This window comes from Meles meles, chromosome 3, assembly GCF_922984935.1.
Source record: "Meles meles chromosome 3, mMelMel3.1 paternal haplotype, whole genome shotgun sequence".
In the NCBI taxonomy this organism is placed as follows: domain Eukaryota; kingdom Metazoa; phylum Chordata; class Mammalia; order Carnivora; family Mustelidae; genus Meles; species Meles meles.
In genome coordinates, this window is record NC_060068.1 from 33,100,055 (window position 1) to 33,118,164 (window position 18,110).

At 39.5% G+C, this 18,110-nt stretch overlaps 1 protein-coding gene across 1 annotated transcript; it reads left to right on the forward strand.

The window, feature by feature from the left end:
* The first annotated feature begins 712 nt into the window (after window positions 1-712).
* Window positions 713-16,199, forward strand: LOC123938635 (T-cell-specific guanine nucleotide triphosphate-binding protein 2-like). Its single transcript, XM_046000198.1, has 2 exons — window positions 713-936; window positions 13,017-16,199. Exon 2 carries the CDS (start codon window positions 13,037-13,039, stop codon window positions 14,360-14,362), a length of 1,326 nt encoding a protein of 441 aa, XP_045856154.1. The 5' UTR covers window positions 713-936; window positions 13,017-13,036; the 3' UTR covers window positions 14,363-16,199.
* The last annotated feature ends 1,911 nt before the right edge of the window (window positions 16,200-18,110 follow it).

Below are 18,110 nucleotides of genomic sequence, written 5' to 3' on the forward strand. Positions count from 1 at the left end.
TATCATCCTCCCAGAATATCAATGCAAACGTCAACTAAGAAGCCCACTTGAGTATTGGTGTCCAGGGTTTTGATTAAGGTTTCATTATGTGGACATGATTGATCAAATCATTGGCCATTTGATAGAACTCAATTTCCAACTCCCCCTTTTCTTCCTCAGAGGTCCAACTGGCTGAGAGTCCCAACCTCTATTCACAGGTTTGGTCTTTCTACTGACCAGCCACTGACATAAAATGATCTAGGATCCTATCTGGAATCACTTCATTAGCATAAAAAAGCCAACTTCTAACACTTAGGGAAATCAGGGTTTCTGAAGCTCTGTGCCAGACACCAGTGACAAGGAATAGAATTACTCTATATTAGACATCACTCTCCATAGAGTTTGGGTTGTCCAAGGTTAACACAGGGACCATGAGTGTCATTTTTCCAGGATTCAGGTCTGTGGTCTCTTATTCTGAATTCAGATTCTGCCAGGCCTGGAGCCTATACCCTGGTTAGCGTGGCCTCTCAGATGTCACTAGAAGACTTAATCATTATGCCAAAACCACACAGAATCAAGGGCCATGGTGGCTTTCACTTTCTTTTCCCGGCAATGGCTGTATTTCTCGGAACTGAACTTTGGTATTACTTTATGTTCTTGGAAATGCAGAACTCTGCAATGTGATGGCTTCTTTTTTTACTTTTGGCGAGATTCCTGCGAGGGTGGAGCAGAGACCAGAGATTATTTAAGCCTTACCAGCTTCTCACAGGCAGTGCAGATGTTTGGGTGACAGTCAGCTCTTTAAACTCTGCAGTGCAAGGCCAGTCTGTGCAGAGGAGTGCTCCTGCTGTGGGCTTCAGGGAGCACTTCAACCAGGCTCAGAATTTCCTGCATGGCCAAGGGGACACATTCAGAGCTCAGCTGGGACACTGGAAGTCTCTTTTCCTTCAGGAGCTGGTAAGCAAGGAATCACTTTGGATTGAGTACAGGTCTAAAAATAGAATTACAGATTTGTACATCTAAGGGTGAGTGTCTGGATGCTCCATTTTGGGTGCTGTGGATATGGAGGGCTGAGGGGCAAGATGTCTGGTGGATGCCTTAAGCCAGTTAGAGCATTTACCTATTTGGGACATTTTCAAAGGACGGTTGGAGAACAAACTTTATTCCTGTGAACTGCAGAAGGAACATGTGAGTGTCAGGGGTTTTAGTTGATAAGGATTTTTCCCAAGAGCTTCTGGATCAGATGCTCCCCATCTCAGGCCAGGATACCTTCCCCTGAGGAGACAATGCATATTATCTGTTAAAAGACAATTCAACTGAATAGATAGGAAAGAATGATTAGTTTTATTAAATGGGTCATGAATTCAATTGAACTGTAGGAAAACAAATGTTTTTAAAGGAAGAGTGGAAGGGAAAAAGAAAAAAAATATGAACAAAGAATTCGTTGCATTTTTTTTTTAAGTACGCTTTACACCAAGCATGGAGCTCTTTGTGGGACTTGAACTCACAACCCTGGGATCAAGACAAGAGCTGAGAATAAGAGTAGGATCCTCCACCAACTGAGCCAACCTGGGATCTCAAGATTCCAATACTTTAGTCAGGACTGCTCTCCTATGGGGAAGAGGAAGGTTCTATCAGTAAATTTCCCATGGTTGATCAGGAAATTCCTACATTGACTGGCTAAATTATACATGCTAAGGGGAGTGAAACTGTAGTTAGGTTAGGTATTTGGTCTTGGTTTAATGAGTACAAGCCTTAATGTAAGTGACTTCTATGGCCCTGTGACCCTGTGGTTGATCCTTTCCATTGTATTCACATGTCATGATGTTTTTGCTAAATCTCTGCAATATTCACCAGTGCTGACTTCAGGTTCACAGTTTTGATATCAGCCATCCTCTACATTTTTTTTTCCAAAGCTCCAGTCTCAAAGAGATTACTTGCTTGATGGTTAGCATGTGTGAACATGCTTTTAAAATTTTTTAAGAACACACAGGGTACCTGGCATATTATTAGCATTTTTTTTATTTCCTTTCAGCGTAACAGAATTCATTGTTTTTGCACCACACCCAGTGCTCCATGCAATGCATGCCCTCCATAATACCCACCACCTGGCTCCCCCAACCTCCCAACCCCTGCCCCTTCAAAACCCTCAGGTTGTTTTTCAGAGTCCATAGTCTCTCTTGGTTCATCTCCCCTTCCAATTTCCCTCAACTATTATTAGGATTTTTATAAACAGATAGTTTTCAAAGGTTGGAGTGCACTTTGAAGCCATGTTACCCAGAACCCAAACACTCAAAACTGAATAAGTCAAAAAGAGACCCCACTGAGGAATCATCTTTTTAAGCTAAGTGGCTTGTTCAGTGCTCATATGTAGTTGTGTTTCAATTTCCCCAAAGTGTTAATCCAGATGCAGCTGGTGGTTTTGGTCACAGTATAGACAGCTCTTGCTCAGCTAAAATATAATCAGAGTCTGTCTTATTGTCAAGAAAACCTTTGGCTAGAGAGCCTAAGGATCTTTGTTGGGTAGCTATGCTCTTAACAATGGATTCTGCATTATATTTAGGAGTTACGGACAGGTCCCTGATCAAATTGTCCTGTAAATTTAGCTGTTAACCAGGGAATCATTGCCCTGTCAAAGGAAGCAAGTCTTGGGTCATGAATGTGTCCTGGTTAGTCTTTTTTAACTCAGTGATGTAAATCCAAGGGAGCCAACCAGTGTGATGTCATATTTCGCTTGAGAAAATTTAGGGACATGATTAGATTTTTCTCTTAGCCTGAAATAAAAGGTTGTTTTACATTCTGGAGTTTACTCCCACTTCTGAGCATGAGCTCAAACATACACCTGAGGTCCTTATTTTTCCAATATTATGCCAGAATAAAGGAAAAGGAGGACAAAGGGTTTCACATTTAGTTAAAGTATGAAGACGATCTATTGTCTTGGATGAAGGCAATGTACTTCGATGTCAGCTACTTATCTTCCTATTCAATTGATTTTGTTGTCTCTAGTATCTGTGCAAGACCAGATGTCAAGTAAAGCCTTCTTTAGCTGTGAAATGTATACCCAATGTATACCCAAGACTCAACACCTTCTAGTTTTGTAATAATGTCAGTACTTGGGAGCACTTGGTAAGATTCCTTTCAATGGGGTTCAAAATGTATTATTCTTCTGATGACAATTACAGACTACCCAATCACCAGACTCTAGACTATGACTAGCAGGATCCTTTGAACTGGTATCTGGGAAGACATCCTTAACTCGTTGATGATAGGCTTAATAGCAAAACATTAAATATTTTGCTGTACTTAGTCATACTAGCGTGAGACAACAAGGTATCAGCAGAGAGTTTATGAGATACAAAAGTTGGGTATTCATCCTTTCTGATGGAGGCACAGTATTCCATTGTATATATGGACCATATCTTCTTTACCCATTCATCTGTTGAAGGGCATCTTGGCTCTTTCCACAATTTGGCTATTGTGGCCATTGATGCTATGAACATTGGGGTACTGATGGCCCTTCTTTTCACTACGCCTGTATTTTTGGGATAAAAATTGCAGTTGTGCAATTGCAGGGTCATAGGGTAGCTCTATTTTTAATTTCTTAAGGAATCTCCACACTGTTTCCAAAGTGGCTGTACCAACTTGCATTTTCACCAACAGTGTAAGAGGGCTCCCTTTCTCCACATCCTGTCCAATGCTTGTTGTTTCTTGTCCTTTTAATTTTGACCATTCTAACTGGTGTAAGGTGTTATCTCAATGTGGTTATGATTTGAATTTCCCTGATGGCTAATGGTGATGAACATTTTTTCATGTGATAGACCAACATTTTTCTTTAGTCTTCCTGTAATAAAGAAGCCAAAATTGGAGAAACCAATGTTTAGTAATTACCTGGAAATGATGCAATAGATACTTAATGAATTTAACTTAAATCATTGCTTAATCTAATTCAGCAAAACTATAAGATTTTAGTTACTCAAAAATATATGAAACTATTTAAAATTTTACATAAAATGATGAAAAATATATGTAAACACCTATTCAATATAGTGATTCTTTTTTTTTTTTTTAAAGATTTATTAATTTGACAGAGAGAAATCACAAGAGAGGCAGGCAGAGAGAGAGGAAGGGAAGCAGGCCCTCCGCTGAGCAGAGAGCCCGATGTGGGACTTGATCCCAGGACCCCGAGACCATGACCTGAGCCGAAGGCAGCGGCTTAAACCACCGAGCCACCCAGGCACCCCTCAATATAGTGATTCTTAACAAGAAGTTTTAGGTTACCCATAAAATGAGTACTCAGACATCATGAGACATCAATGTCAATTATTCTCCTGAGCTATTTTTATTTTATTAATTTTATATATATTTTTAGTTTAATTCCAGGATAGTTAATGTACAGTGTTATATTAGCTTCAGGTGTTCAATAACATTTACATACAATGCTGGGTGCACATCACAAGTACACTCCTTAATCTCCATCACCTATTCTACCATTCCCCTTACTATATACTCTCTGGTAGCCATCAGAGAGTATGGACAGAGTATGGGCATTGTTCTCTATAGTTAGTCTGTTTCTTTGTTGTTTCCTGTCTTGTTAATTTAGCCATTTTGACTGGTGTACTCATTGTGGTTTTGATTTGTATTTTCCTGATGTCAAGTGATCTTGAGCACTTTTTCATGTAACTGTTGACCATTTGTATATCTTTTTTCGAAATGTCTGTTCATGTCTTCTGCCCATTTCCTGAGTGGATTATTTTTTTTTTGTTTTGTTTTAAAGATTTTGTTTATTTATTTGACAGACAGATCACAAGTACGCAGAGAGACAGACAGAGAGAGAGAAGGGAGGAAGCAGGCTCCCAGCTGAGCAGAGAGCCCGATGCGGGGCTCCATCCCAGGACCCTGGGATCATGACCTGAGCCAAAGGCAGAGGCTTAACACACTGAGCTACCCAAGTGCCCCTGATTATTTGTTTTTTGGGTGTTGAGTTTGAGAAGTTCTTTATAGATCTTGGATACTATTTCTTTATCTGATATGTCACTTGCGAATATCTTCTCCCATTCTGTAAGTTGCCTTTTAGCTACATTGACGTTTCTTTTGCTGAACAAACAGAAGCTTTTTATCTTGATGAAGTTCCAGTGGTTTATTTTCACTGTTTCCCTTGCCTTTGGAGAGGTGTCTAACAAGAAAGTGCTGTAGCCAAAGTGAAAGAGGTTGCTACCTGTGTTCTCCTCTAGGATTGTGATGGATTCTTGTCTCACATTGAGGTCTTTCATCCATTTTGAGTTTATCTTTGTGTATTATGTAAGAGAATGGTCCAATCTCATTCTTTTGCATGTGGCTCTCCAATTTTCCCAGCACCATTTACTGAAGAGCCTGTCCTTTTTCCATTGGATATTCTTTTCTGCTTTGTTGGAGGTTAGTTGACCATAGAGTTGAAGGTCCATTTCTGGGCTCTCTATTCTTTTCCATCAGTGCATGTGTCTGTTCTTGAGCTAGTACTATACTGTCTTAAAGTAGAAGTCTGGCATTGTGATACCACCAGCCTTAGTTTTCTTTTTCAACACTCTTTCAGGTACTCAGGGTCTTTTCTGGCTCCACACAAATTTTAGAATTATTTATTCCAGCTCTGTGAAAAATGTTGATGGTTTTTTGATAGGGATTGCATTGAATGTGTAGATTGCTCTGGACAGCATTGACATTTTTGCAATGTTTATTCTTCCAATCCATGAACTTGGAATGTTTTTTCATCTCTTTGTGTCTTCCTCAATTTCTTTTACAAGTGTTCTACAGTTTCTAGAGTACAGATCCTTCACCTCTTTGCTTAGGTTTCTTCCTAGGTATCTTATGGTTTTGAGTACAATTGTAAATGGGATCAATTTCTTAATTTCTTTTTCTTCAGTCACATTGGTAGTGTATAGAAATGCAACTGATTTCTGTGCATTGATTTTATATCCGGCCACTTTCCTGAATTACTGTACGAGTTCTAGCAATTTTGGGGTGGAGTCTTTTGGGTTTTCGACCTAAAGTAGCAAGTGATCTGCAAAAAGTGAGAGTTTAACTTCTTTACTAATTTGGATGCTCTTTATATCTTTTTGTTGTCTGACTACTGAGGCTAGTACTTCTAGCACTATGTTGAACAATAGTGATGATGGTGATATTCCTGTCATAATCCTTATCTTAAGGGAAAAGCTCTCAGTTTTTCTTTAATGAGAATTATATTCTCTGTGGGCTTTTTGTAGATGGCTTTTATGATAGTAAGGCATGTTTCCTCTATTCCTACTCTGTGAAGAGTTTTCATCAAGAAAGGATATGTACTTTGTCAAATGCTTTTTCTTCATCAATTGAGAGTATCATGTGTTTCTTGACTTTTTTAAATTAATGTGATGTATCATCTTGATTGTTTTGTGAACATTGGACCACCCTTACAGCCCAGAAATAAAACCCACTTGATTCTGGTGAATAATCCTTCTAATGACTGCTGAATCCTTTGGCTAATTTCTTAGCGAGAATTTTGGCATCCATGTTCTTAATGGATATTTTTCTGTAATTCTCCTTTTTGGTGGGTTCTTTGTCTGGTTTTGGGATGAAGGTAATGCTAGCCTCATAGAATGTTTTCCTTCGATTTCTATTTTTGAAATAACTTCAGAAGAATAGGTATTAGTTCCTCTTTAAATGTTTGATAGAATTCCCCTGGGAAGTCATCTGGCCCTGGACTCCAGTGTTTTGGGGGAGTTCTATTCCTGCTTCAATTTCCTTGCCAGTTATGGGTCTGTTCATGTTTTCTATTTCTTCCTGTTTTCAGTTTGGGTAGTTTATAAGTTGCCAGGAATGCATCCATTTCTTCCAGATTGCCTAACTTGTTGGTATATAGTTGCTCATAATTTGCTCTTAAAATTATTGTATTTCCTTGCTGTTGGTCATGATCTGTCTTCTTTCATTCATGATTTTATTAATTTGGGTCCTTTCTCTTTTCTTTTTGATAAGTTTGCTGAGGAATTTATAATCTTATTAATTCTTTCAAAGAAGCAGTTTCTAGTTTTGTTAATTTGTTTTACTGTTCTTCTAGTTTCTAGTTCACTGATTTCTGCTTTAATCTTTATTGTTTCTCTTCTCCTGCTTGGTTTAGGCAGTATTTGCTCCTTGAGGTGTAAGTTTAGCTTGTGTATCTGACTTTTCTAATTTTTTGAGAAAGGCTTGCATTGCTATATTCACCCCCCTTAGGACCTCCTTTGCCATAGCCAAAAGATTTTGAACAGCTGTGTTTTCGTTTTCATTCGTTTCCATAATTTTTTTAAATTCTCCTTTAATTTCCTGTTTGACCCATTCATTCTTTAGTAGGGTTCCCTTATCCTCCAAGTGTTTGAGTTCCTTCCAAATTTCCTTTTCCGGTGGAGTTCAAGTTTCAAAGCATTGTGGTCTGAAAGCATGAAAGGAATAATCCCAATCTTATCCTTTTGTTGAGACTTGATTTGTGACCCAGTGTGTGTGATCTATTCTGGAGAATGTTCCACACTAGAAAAGAATGTGTATTCTGTTTCTTTAGGATAGCATGCTCTGTGTATATCTGTGAAGTGTATCTGGTCTAGTCTGTCAGTCAAAGCCCTTGTTTTCTTGTTGATCTTCTGCTTAGATGATCTGTACACCACTGTGAGTGGGGTGTTAATGTCCCCTACTATTTTTATATTATTATCAATATGTTTCTTTAATTTGATTATTAATTGGTTGATATATTTGACTGGTCCCAAGTTAGTGATGTAAACATTTATAATTGTTAGATCTTCTTGTTCTATTATATAGGTATCCCTTTTCACCCCTTACTACAGTCTTTGGTTTAAAATCTAATTTATCTGATATGAGGATTGCTACCCTAGCTATCTTTTGAGGTCCATTAGCGTGATAAATTGTTGTCTGCCCCCCCTAGTTTCAATCTGGAGGTGACTTTGTGTCCAAAATGAGTCTCTAGTAGACAGCATATGGAAAGGTCTCACTTTTTCATCCAATCTGATCACCTGTGTCTTTTGATTGGAGCATTTAGCTCATTTAGATTCAGAGTAATTATTGAAAGATATGAATTTAATACCATTGTATTATCTTTAGAGTTCATGTTTCTGTAGATTGTCTCTGTTTCTTCTGGTCTATGTTACTCCCAAGAATATTCTCTCTCTTCACTTACAGGATCCTCTTTAATATTTCTTCCAGGGCTGGATTAGTGATCACAAATTCTTTCAGTTTCTGTTTGTCCTGAAAGCTCTTTCTCTCTCCTTTCATTCTGAATGAAGCCTTGCTGGATAAAATATTCCTGGTTGTGTGTTTTTCTCACTTATTACTCTGAATATATCATGCCAGCCCTTTCTGGCCTGCCAGGGCTCTGTGGATAAGTCTGATGGCAGCCTAATGTTTCTACCAGTGTAGCTTAAGAACCTCTTGTCTCAAGCTGCTTTCAGGATTTTTTCTCTTTACCTCAAAATATGCAAGCTTTATTATTATATGTTGGGGTTGATTTTCTGATTGGGAAAATCAACAACCTGATTGGGGTTGATCTATTTTTATTTATTTTGAGAGGCATTCTCTTTAGCTATTGGACTTGAATGCTTCTTTCCTTCCCCAGATTAGAGAATTTCTCAGCTTCGATTTGCTCAAATATATTTTCTGGTCCTCTCTCTCTCTTCTTCTTCTTCAGAGACCCCAGTATTACTAGTATTGTTTTGCTTTATGATATCACTGATTTCTCAATGCCTTCCCTCATGGTCCATTAGTTGTTTATCTCTCTTTTCCTCAGTTTCCTTCTTTCCATCAACTTGTCTTCTGTCACTGACTCTTCTGCCTCATTTACCCTACCTTTTAGAGTATCCAGTTCAGACTGCATCTTAGTTAGGTCATTTTTATTTTTGAACTGACTAAATCTCATTTTTGCATGAAGATGGTACTCAGCCCAGCGAGTAACTTTATAGCTGTTATGCTGAATTCCATCCCGAACATTTTACTTATATCCATATCAATTCAATCTGTGGCAGAGAGTATTGCCTCTGGTTCTTTCTTTTGTTGTGAACCCCTCCTTCTAGTCATTTTGCACAGAGAAGAATGGATGAATGAGTGAGCACTATGGAAAATATGAACATTCAGCCAAGCAAAATACACACTAGACAAGTCTGAGGAGGTCAGAAACTAGAAGAAAATGAGAAAGAAAAAGAAAAAAAAAAGATGGTGGAAGATGGTATATAATGTTATAGAGTGGACAGAATCGGGTGAGCCACTTGGTCCTGAGTGTATTGTGGTCTGTTAGAAGACACTAAATCCCCAAATTGTAAGGAAAGCAAAACCAAACAACAACAACAACAACAAAATACACACACACAAACAAACAATTGAACAGAGAAATACACACACACACACACAGACACAAAATAAAATTGAATAGAGAAAGGAAGCCAAAATGAAGTGTGTGTGTATATATATATATATAGAGAGAGAGAGAGAGAGTGTGTGTGTGTGTGTGTGTGTGTGTGTGTGTGTGTGAAAATGTAAAAAATGAAAGTTAAAAAAGACTAAAAACAAAGAGTTGAGGGGCTCCTGGGTGGCTCAGTGGGTTAAGCCTCTGCCTTCGGCTCAGGTCGTGATCTCAGGGTCCTGGGATGGAGCCCAGCATCAGGCTCTCCACTCTGCGGGGAGCCTGCTTCTCCTTCTCACTCTCTGCCTACCTCTCTGCCTACTTGTGATCTCTCTGTGTCAAACAACAACAACAATAAACAACAAAAAACAAGGCGTTGATAAAATAAGAAACTAGTTGAAAGGGGAAAAAAGAAAAAAATAGAAAATTTTAAACTAAAAGGTAAATGAATCATGAGGAAAAAAAAAAAAACTCCAAAACAAAAAACCGAGTTGTATATACTATTTTCCCCTAGAGCTGGAGTTTTACAAACCCATGTGGGCTGCAAACTTGCTGTTTACCTGTTCTTCCAGTTGGCTTTCTGGGGGTGGGGGCTGCTGTCCTGATTCTTAGGTGTCTTTGCCTGGGAGTAATTCACCTCCCCTTGTAAGTGGACTAGACTCAGTGTAAGCTGTTTTAGTTGCTCTGAGTGGCGTTTGTTCCCTGAATGCTGTTCATTCCCCTTTAGAGGATCAAAGTAAAAATGGCCATGCCAGATCTCCAGCCCCAGAGCTGAAAGATGGTGGTCACCTCTCTCAGGGATAAGCAGTCTTCACTTTGTGTGTGCCAAACTCTGCAGACTCCTGCAGTGTGTGCCCACACTGATCCTCCCAGGGAAGGCAGATCATTGTCATTAGCGTCCTTTAAAAGGCTCCCACACAGAGAGTTGTTGCCTGGTCCCCCACACATCTGCTCTGCCCCTCCCAGGAGAAGGCAGAGGGTCCCCATGTTCCTGTCATTTGCAGGGTCTCCACGCAGAGAGCAGTCACCCCATCAGGACACAGCTTGTGATTTATGGCAAACAGCTCAGAGCCTCCTCCAGAGCTTGCCCACGACGAGTTTCTCTGCTCCAATGTATGGGAACTCTACTGGCTCAGGCACCCCCATTCTTTCTATGGTTCAGGGGATCCTGAGACCACACTGTCCCACCTAGGATTCTGCCCTTCTTCACCTGGTGAGCACCTTTCATGCAGGGATGTCTTTCACTGGAACACATTTGTCTTGGTTTACTGACTTTGGGGTTTAACTTAAATGGACCCATTATGACTCTGTGGCTTTCTTTTTAACACATCTCTCCATAGAACTATAAATCCTGTGTGTCTCACAATGACTTCATTTTCAGTCCTAGTTTTATCTCTCACCATCTCATTGTGTGCTCTGCCTTTGCTTCCTGAGACAGAGCTCTGTCCTTGGAGAAGAGCCCTCACCTTGAATTCTAGGTCTGAACATTGCTAACAGTAAGATCCTCATTGCCTGTCTCTTAACCTCAGCATTTATTTGATTTTTGATTTGAAGTTGGAAATTATTATACGTCTTTATAGGATTGTTAAGAGGATGAGATGAGGGATGTATATAGAGATGCACATCTAAGGTTTACTGGCATGGATATCTTACATTCCCTGCCATTTCTATTCTAACTACAGAGAACACACTGCCAGAAGGTGAGTACAAGCTCCCAGCGATATCATAAGGTACTCTGCCCCTGCTCCCCCGGCACTGCTGTTGCAGCAGAAAATAATAAATAACAGAGCTTCACATATAACATCAGGTGAGGTATAGAACCTATAGAAGAATAGGGCATGGCTTTTGTGGAGTTGAAATTTGCTCAGCACACAGAATTTCGCTTTCCACGTCTGCTTACTCTCTAACTCTGTCATTTGGTTCCCTTTATTTCCCTTTATTTGTTCCATTCCTTAGGACCTGTCTCGGGCATAGTTCCTCACCCTCCAATGCATTCTTCTATCTAGAAAGTAGGCTGGCTCATGAAACAAGTTGTTTCAAGGAGTCTTTTTGTTTTTCCTCCCCCATCCTCTGAGAATGCACAGGCAGGAGACTATACCAGAGGGAGTTGTAGTCTCCCCTTGTTGGCTCGTCCTTGAGGCCAAGCTTGTATATGCCACTTCCACACTCAGCCTCCTTCAATCTGCTTTGTGAGAGCTTTGATCCCCAGAGGGCTGGTGGCATGATTTTCTCTCCACACAGCAAGAGGTTGTCCCTGCGCATGCCAGATGCTCAGGATTTCCTTTCTTCTGTATGTGAAGAATATTCCTGCTGGGTGGTCGGAAGTGCCGGCACCATGATTCCTGGTTGTTTAATAGTTGCCTCTTTCACCCTTGACAAGCTAGACACCCTCCCCCCAGTTTTCTCTTCTAAGGAGAATGTCTGCATGCTGCATTCATATGTATGCAAGTCCAGACAAAGTACAGTTGGTCTGAATAATTTCTTCCAAACATATCTTTTGCCATCATCTCCTGGGCTGCAGCAATGGCTAGCTGGAAGCCCCCGGAGGATGTCTGATCCCTCATTTTAGCCAAAGCTCACCTCTCCAGCCTGCATGCTGCCCAGACGTCAGTGGTGACTTGAAGTGACTTGCTTCCTGGTGTAAAAACTCTGCTCTCTATCTCTGTAGGGGACAGTATACAAATCTTTCACATTACCTTTAGTGCTGGATATATGATTCTTCTGGTGCCCCCTCTCAAGATATAAGCTTCCGGTGATCAGATAGGTTCAGGGATTCCAGAACAAGCTCAGTTTCATTGATATCAGAGAAAGTGACAGAAGCTCCTGCTTCAGTCTTCGTTCAAATGATCTTTTACATCATTGACACTCTATACATCAGTCAGGCCTCCAGGAGGATTATCTTCCCTCCATGATTTCTGTCCACTTTTATGCACAAGTATGAAGGAGGTGATGGGTGGGGTCTGGGACAGTTGGGGTGGGTCATAGCAAGTGGATAGTCCAACATACTTTTTATAACATGGGAATCCATGCCACCTGCTGTTGCTTTTCCATGAAATACAGAGAGTCCTTTCAAAACTTGCATGAGCCAGCATACTTTCTAGATAAAAGAAAACACATTTGCAATCATTGAAAGTTTCTCCTAATGAAGATATACAGTATCTTTTCTGAGAAAGAAAGGAGCCACTCATCCTTACTTAGGTGCCTCATGTGAGAACCAAGTTCTGTGACATGGTGATGTTGGAGGTTATCAGAAGTGGGTTTTCTGGAGGGTCTTACATCACAGTGGGAAGGGGTGTTGAGATACTGCTGGTGCTGTCTTGGATTTGCTGCAATGAAAAAGTAATATTTTCATAACATTCCAAACAAAGAAAACTAAAGCAAGATAAATAAGAATGATGTGGGCTTCTAGAAAAGTTTGGATTAAAGAATCAGGCTGTAAAATTAGTCTGGAAGAATGAAGAATGTCTTATAGAAGAAGGGCTTTCCAAGATAAGGGAAGAGCCTGAACAAAAGCAATGACTGGACAGAAAGAGAAATGCTCCTGGATGCAATGTTGTGGCCAGGACTGACATTATACTCGTCCCTAACAGCACAGCTCACGCCATTCCTTGCTGTACTAATTTTTTCCTTCCCTTTTTTCTCCTCCCCATAGTGCCTTCTACTGCTCCAGCCATGGGTCAGTCCTTCTCTTCCACATCCTCTTCTACAAAGCGTAGTGATTTGGCCTCCAGCTTTGACAAGTTTTTTAAGAACTTCAAGCCAGAAAGCAAAATCCTCTGTCAGGAAACCATCGCATTGATTGAAACACACCTGAAGGCAGGGGACATTCCCAGAGTGGCTTCTGTAATTAGTGATGCATTGAGAGACATTGACAATGCCCCTCTAAACATTGCAGTGACCGGGGAGCCTGGAACAGGGAAGTCCAGTTTCATAAATGCCCTGCGGGGGGTGAGGCACAATGAAGAAGGGGCTGCCCCCACCGGGGCAGTGGAGACAACCTTGGAGAGAATAGCATACAAACACCCGAAACTTCCCAATGTGACATTTTGGGATCTGCCTGGTATTATGACCACTACCTTTCAGCCACAGAAGTATCTGAAGAAGATGAAATTTGGTGAGTATGACTTCTTTATTATCATCTCTTCTACACGCTTCAAAATTAGTGATGCTCATCTGGCTGAAGCAATTAGAAAAATGAAGAAGAATTTCTACTTTGTTCGAACTAAAGTGGACAGTGATTTACACAGTGCAAAAATAAGTAAACCCAGCACATTCAATAGGGATGAAATCCTGCAAAGGATCCGCAGTGACTGTGTGACTCAGTTGAAGAATGCTAATATGGGTGACACTCAGGTCTTCTTAATCTCCAGCTTTGATTTGTCTGATTATGATTTCCCACACCTGGAGACCACCTTTCTGAGGGAGCTCCCAGCCCACAAGCGCCACATCTTCATGCAGTACCTGCCAAATGTTACTGAGGCCGCCATTGACCGGAAGAGGGATTCCCTGAAACAGAGGGTCTGGCTGGAAGCCCTGAAGGCTGGAGCATCAGCCACCATCCCTTTCATGGGTTTTATCAGTGATAATGACATGGAGAAGCTGGAGGAGACTTTAACCCTCTACAGGTCTTACTTTGGCCTGGATGATGCATCCCTGGAAACTATAGCCAAGGACTTGCATGTGTCAGTGGAGAAACTCAAGGCAAACCTCAACTCTCCCCATTTGCTATCAGTTGAGAAGGGTGATGAGTCATTAGGAGAAAAACTGTTGAGATATGTGGAAAAATTCTGTGCTCTTACTGGAGGACCCATTGCCAGTGGTGTTTACTTTAGGAAGATATTCTTCTTGCAAAATTATTTCCTGGAGACTGTGGTGAATGATGCGAAAGTTCTTCTTAATAAACAAGTTATTTTTAAGGACCCTGTTGAATCTGGGCAATCCTATCTACCTCAGGATGTCAGGAATGAAAATATGGAAAATGAGGCAGCCAGATCCTGAATTATTCTCAGTATTGGCATGGCACGGGGGCCTGGAAGGATGACTTAGGACTTCCCTGAAGCAGTCAGTCCTGGCCCACTCCCCTCAAGGTGTTTCACAGACATTTCCATAATTCACTCTTGAACAAACCATGAACTTAATGACCGTTATTTGACAGTGAGAACAATCAGCTCGAAAGATTCTTTTCATATGATCTTTCCTGGGAAAATGAAGGACAGGAGTCTGGAATTTTCTGCTTAGCAGAGAGAATATCTCTTTGTGTGATGGTTACTACATATCCAGCACTGGTCTTTCTACTGACATAGTAGTGAGAAAAGGCTAGTCACACAGATCTTCAGAAATTATTTTTTAAATGATTGCATACATAGTCTATTTTTGGCATTCCTGTTATCCTGTTGTGAATGCAGAAATTCTGATCGGTTAATGTTGACTGATATCCTACTTGCCTTTCTAGGATTATCATTATATTTAATAAATATTAAATATAGTGAACTGAACATGTGTCACAGGAAATGAAAGAGAAACATTAGATAAGGAAAGAATCTATCCAAGGTACACTGTGAGAGGAAGAAATGTGTAAGATGGAAAAATATTCCAAGGGTTTGCAAACTGTAAGTCTAGACAGCTCTTGGTGCCTGGCAGTATATTTTGTGCCTGGGAAAGGAGGTTAGGGAATAAGAGACAAGAGGATTGTCATGAATCTAAGTGGAAATTTAAAAAGAAAATACAAAAGGTCCTTAAACATATCCAATCTCTCATCTAAGGAGGAAACTACAAATTATAAATGGCACCTACAATAGGATATCATTTATCTGCTATAAGATTGGGCGGATTGCAAGTTTGACATTGTGTGGATGATACTAGAAGAATAGAGTCTGTCATACAATGTTCGCTCGTACACAGTGTGTACAGATTAGGCCATCCCTAGGAAAACACGCCTTTACACTTTGCCCCAGTGACCCGGCTTTGAAGAATCTGGGCCATAAAAACTGAGAGTAGACTGGTGGTTAACAGGGGATGGAAAGTAGGGGAGAAATGTATACTGTTTTGATACTCTAGTTATAAGTTGAATGTATAGCATGGTGACTATGGTTTGTAAGTCTTTTTTATTCTACAACAATAATAATAATACTTATAATTTGCTAAGAAAATAGATCCTAAGCATTTTTACATACACACACAGTATATCTGTGAGGAGATGGATGTATTAATTATATTAATTACCTTGATTCTGGTAATCATTTCACTACATGTACATATATATCAAATCATCACATTGTACACTTAAATTATATATGCTTTTGTTTGACAATTTACCTAAATAAAGATGAGGGGGAAAGGAATAATAAATCTGGAAAAATTACAAAAAGACATATGTTAAAATTTATTAGTTACAGCACTATTTGAAATGGTAAAACGCAAAATTTAAATGTTCTTCAATAGGAAACATTATAGCTACAAAATAGATGATTTGACAACTATACAAAGGAGTAAGTAATATCCTCTACATTGCTGTGTTCTCATCTCCGAGATATATTGTTCAATGCAAAAATTAAGATGGAGAATTATATGTATAGTATGTTAGTGATGATCTAAGACAGTGTAAAATATGAATTCTATATTTGCACATATTCTTCAATTAAATATGAAACAACTTCAGTAATAAAATTCAATTGTGCATTGGGGAAGTGATGGGCAGAGAGGCAGTGTAAAGGCTAGATTTTCCTTAATGCAACTTATTTTACATTGGAAATGTATGCAAGTGTTTTCAAAGCTTGGTAACTGTGTAATTAAACAAGATGATCTAACATTTAATAAAATACAAAGCAAATCTAAACTTTCTTGGTATAAGAAAACAATTTATCTCTTCTTCTTCTCCCCCTCCCCCGCTTCTTCTCCCCCTCCTCCTCCTCCTCCATTTATTATGTTATGTTAGTCACCATACAGCACATCATTAGTTTTTGATGTAGTGTTCCAAGATTCATTGTTTACGTATAACATCCAGTGCTCCATGAATATGTGCCCTCCTTAATACCCATCACCAGGCCAACACATCCCCCTACCCCCCTACCCTCTAAAACCCTCAGTTTGTGTCTCAGAATCCACCGTCTCTCATGTTTGTCTCCCCTTCTGATTCTCCCGCCTTCATTTTTCCCTTCCTTAAAACAATTTATTTTAAGATTTTATTTATTTATTTATTTACTATTTTTAAAACTCCACTGTAATTAACATACAGTGTTATATTTGTTTTGGTATACAATGGTGATTTCTCTATGCTCACCACAATAACTGAATAATAAGTGAACAATAAGTGAATAAATAAGTACTCTTTAATCCCCATCAACTTTTTCACCCACTGTCCTCCCCTCCTCCCCTCCAGTGACCACCCATTTGTTCTCCATAGTTGAGAGTCTTTTTCTCCTTCTGCTTCTCTTTTTTCCCCCTATGATCATTTGTTTTATTTCTTAAGTTCCATATATGAGCGAAATCTTATGGTATTTGTCTTCCTTTGACTGATTTAGTTCCTTAGCCTAATACTCTCTAGCTCCATCCACATTATTGCAAATGGCAGGATTTCATTCTTTTCATGGTTGAGTAATATTCCATTGTATATATATACTACCTCTTCTTTATCCATTCATGTGGACATTGGGCTCTTGCCATAATGTGGCTATTGTTGATAATGCTGCAATAAACATTGGGGTGCATGTGCCCCTTTGAATCAGTATATTTGTATCCTTTGGGTAAATACTTAGTAGTGCAATTACTAGGTTGTAGGGTAGTTCTATTTTTAATTTTTTGAGGAAACTCCATACTACTTTCCAGAGTGGCTGCACCAGTTTGCATTCCTATCAATGGTGTAAGAGGGTTCCCTTTTTTCCACAACCCCACCAACACCTGTCATTTCTTCTGTTCTTGATTTTAGCCATTCTGACTGGAGTGAGGTGATAACTCATTGTAGTTTTGATTTGTATGTCCCTTGTCCATTTTCTTGTCCCTTGTCCATTTGTATGTCCCTTCCATTTTCAATATAGAGGTGTCCAGGTCTAAAATGAGTCTCTTGTAGGCATCATATAGTGTTTTTTTTTTTTTAAGTCCATTCTGAAACTCTGTTGCTTTTGATTGGAAAATGTAGTCCATTTACATTCAAAGTAATTATTTTTATACACATTTTATGCTCTATTATTACTTGTTTTGTCATTGTTTCTGGAGATTTTCTCTGATCCTTTATGGTCTTTGTCACTTTTGGTCCTTCTTTCCCGTTCAGAGAACACCCTTTATTATTTCTTGCAGGGCTGGTTCACTGGTCACAAACTCCTTTAAGTTTTGTTTCTCTGGGAAATGCTTTATTTCTCCTTCTATCCTGAATGATAGCCTTGCTGGATAGAATATTCTTGGCAGCAATTTTTTCCCACTCAGCACATTTAATATAGCCTGCCACTCCCATCTAGCTTGATGAGTTTCTCTTGAGAGATCTGCAGCTGGCCTTATCTATCTTCCATTGTAAGTAAGCATTTTTTTTTTTTTTTGTCTTGCTGCCTTTAGGATTTTTTTCTTCTTTATCTCTATATTTTAAAAATTTTATTTTACTATATCTTGGTGTTGGCCTGCTTCTGTTGATTTTGATGGGAGTTCTCTGTGCCTCCTGGATCTGGATGTCTGTTTCCTTCCCCAGATTAGGGACATTTTCAGCCATTATTTCCTCATATAAATTTTCTGTCCCCTTTTCTCTCTTCTACTTCTGGGA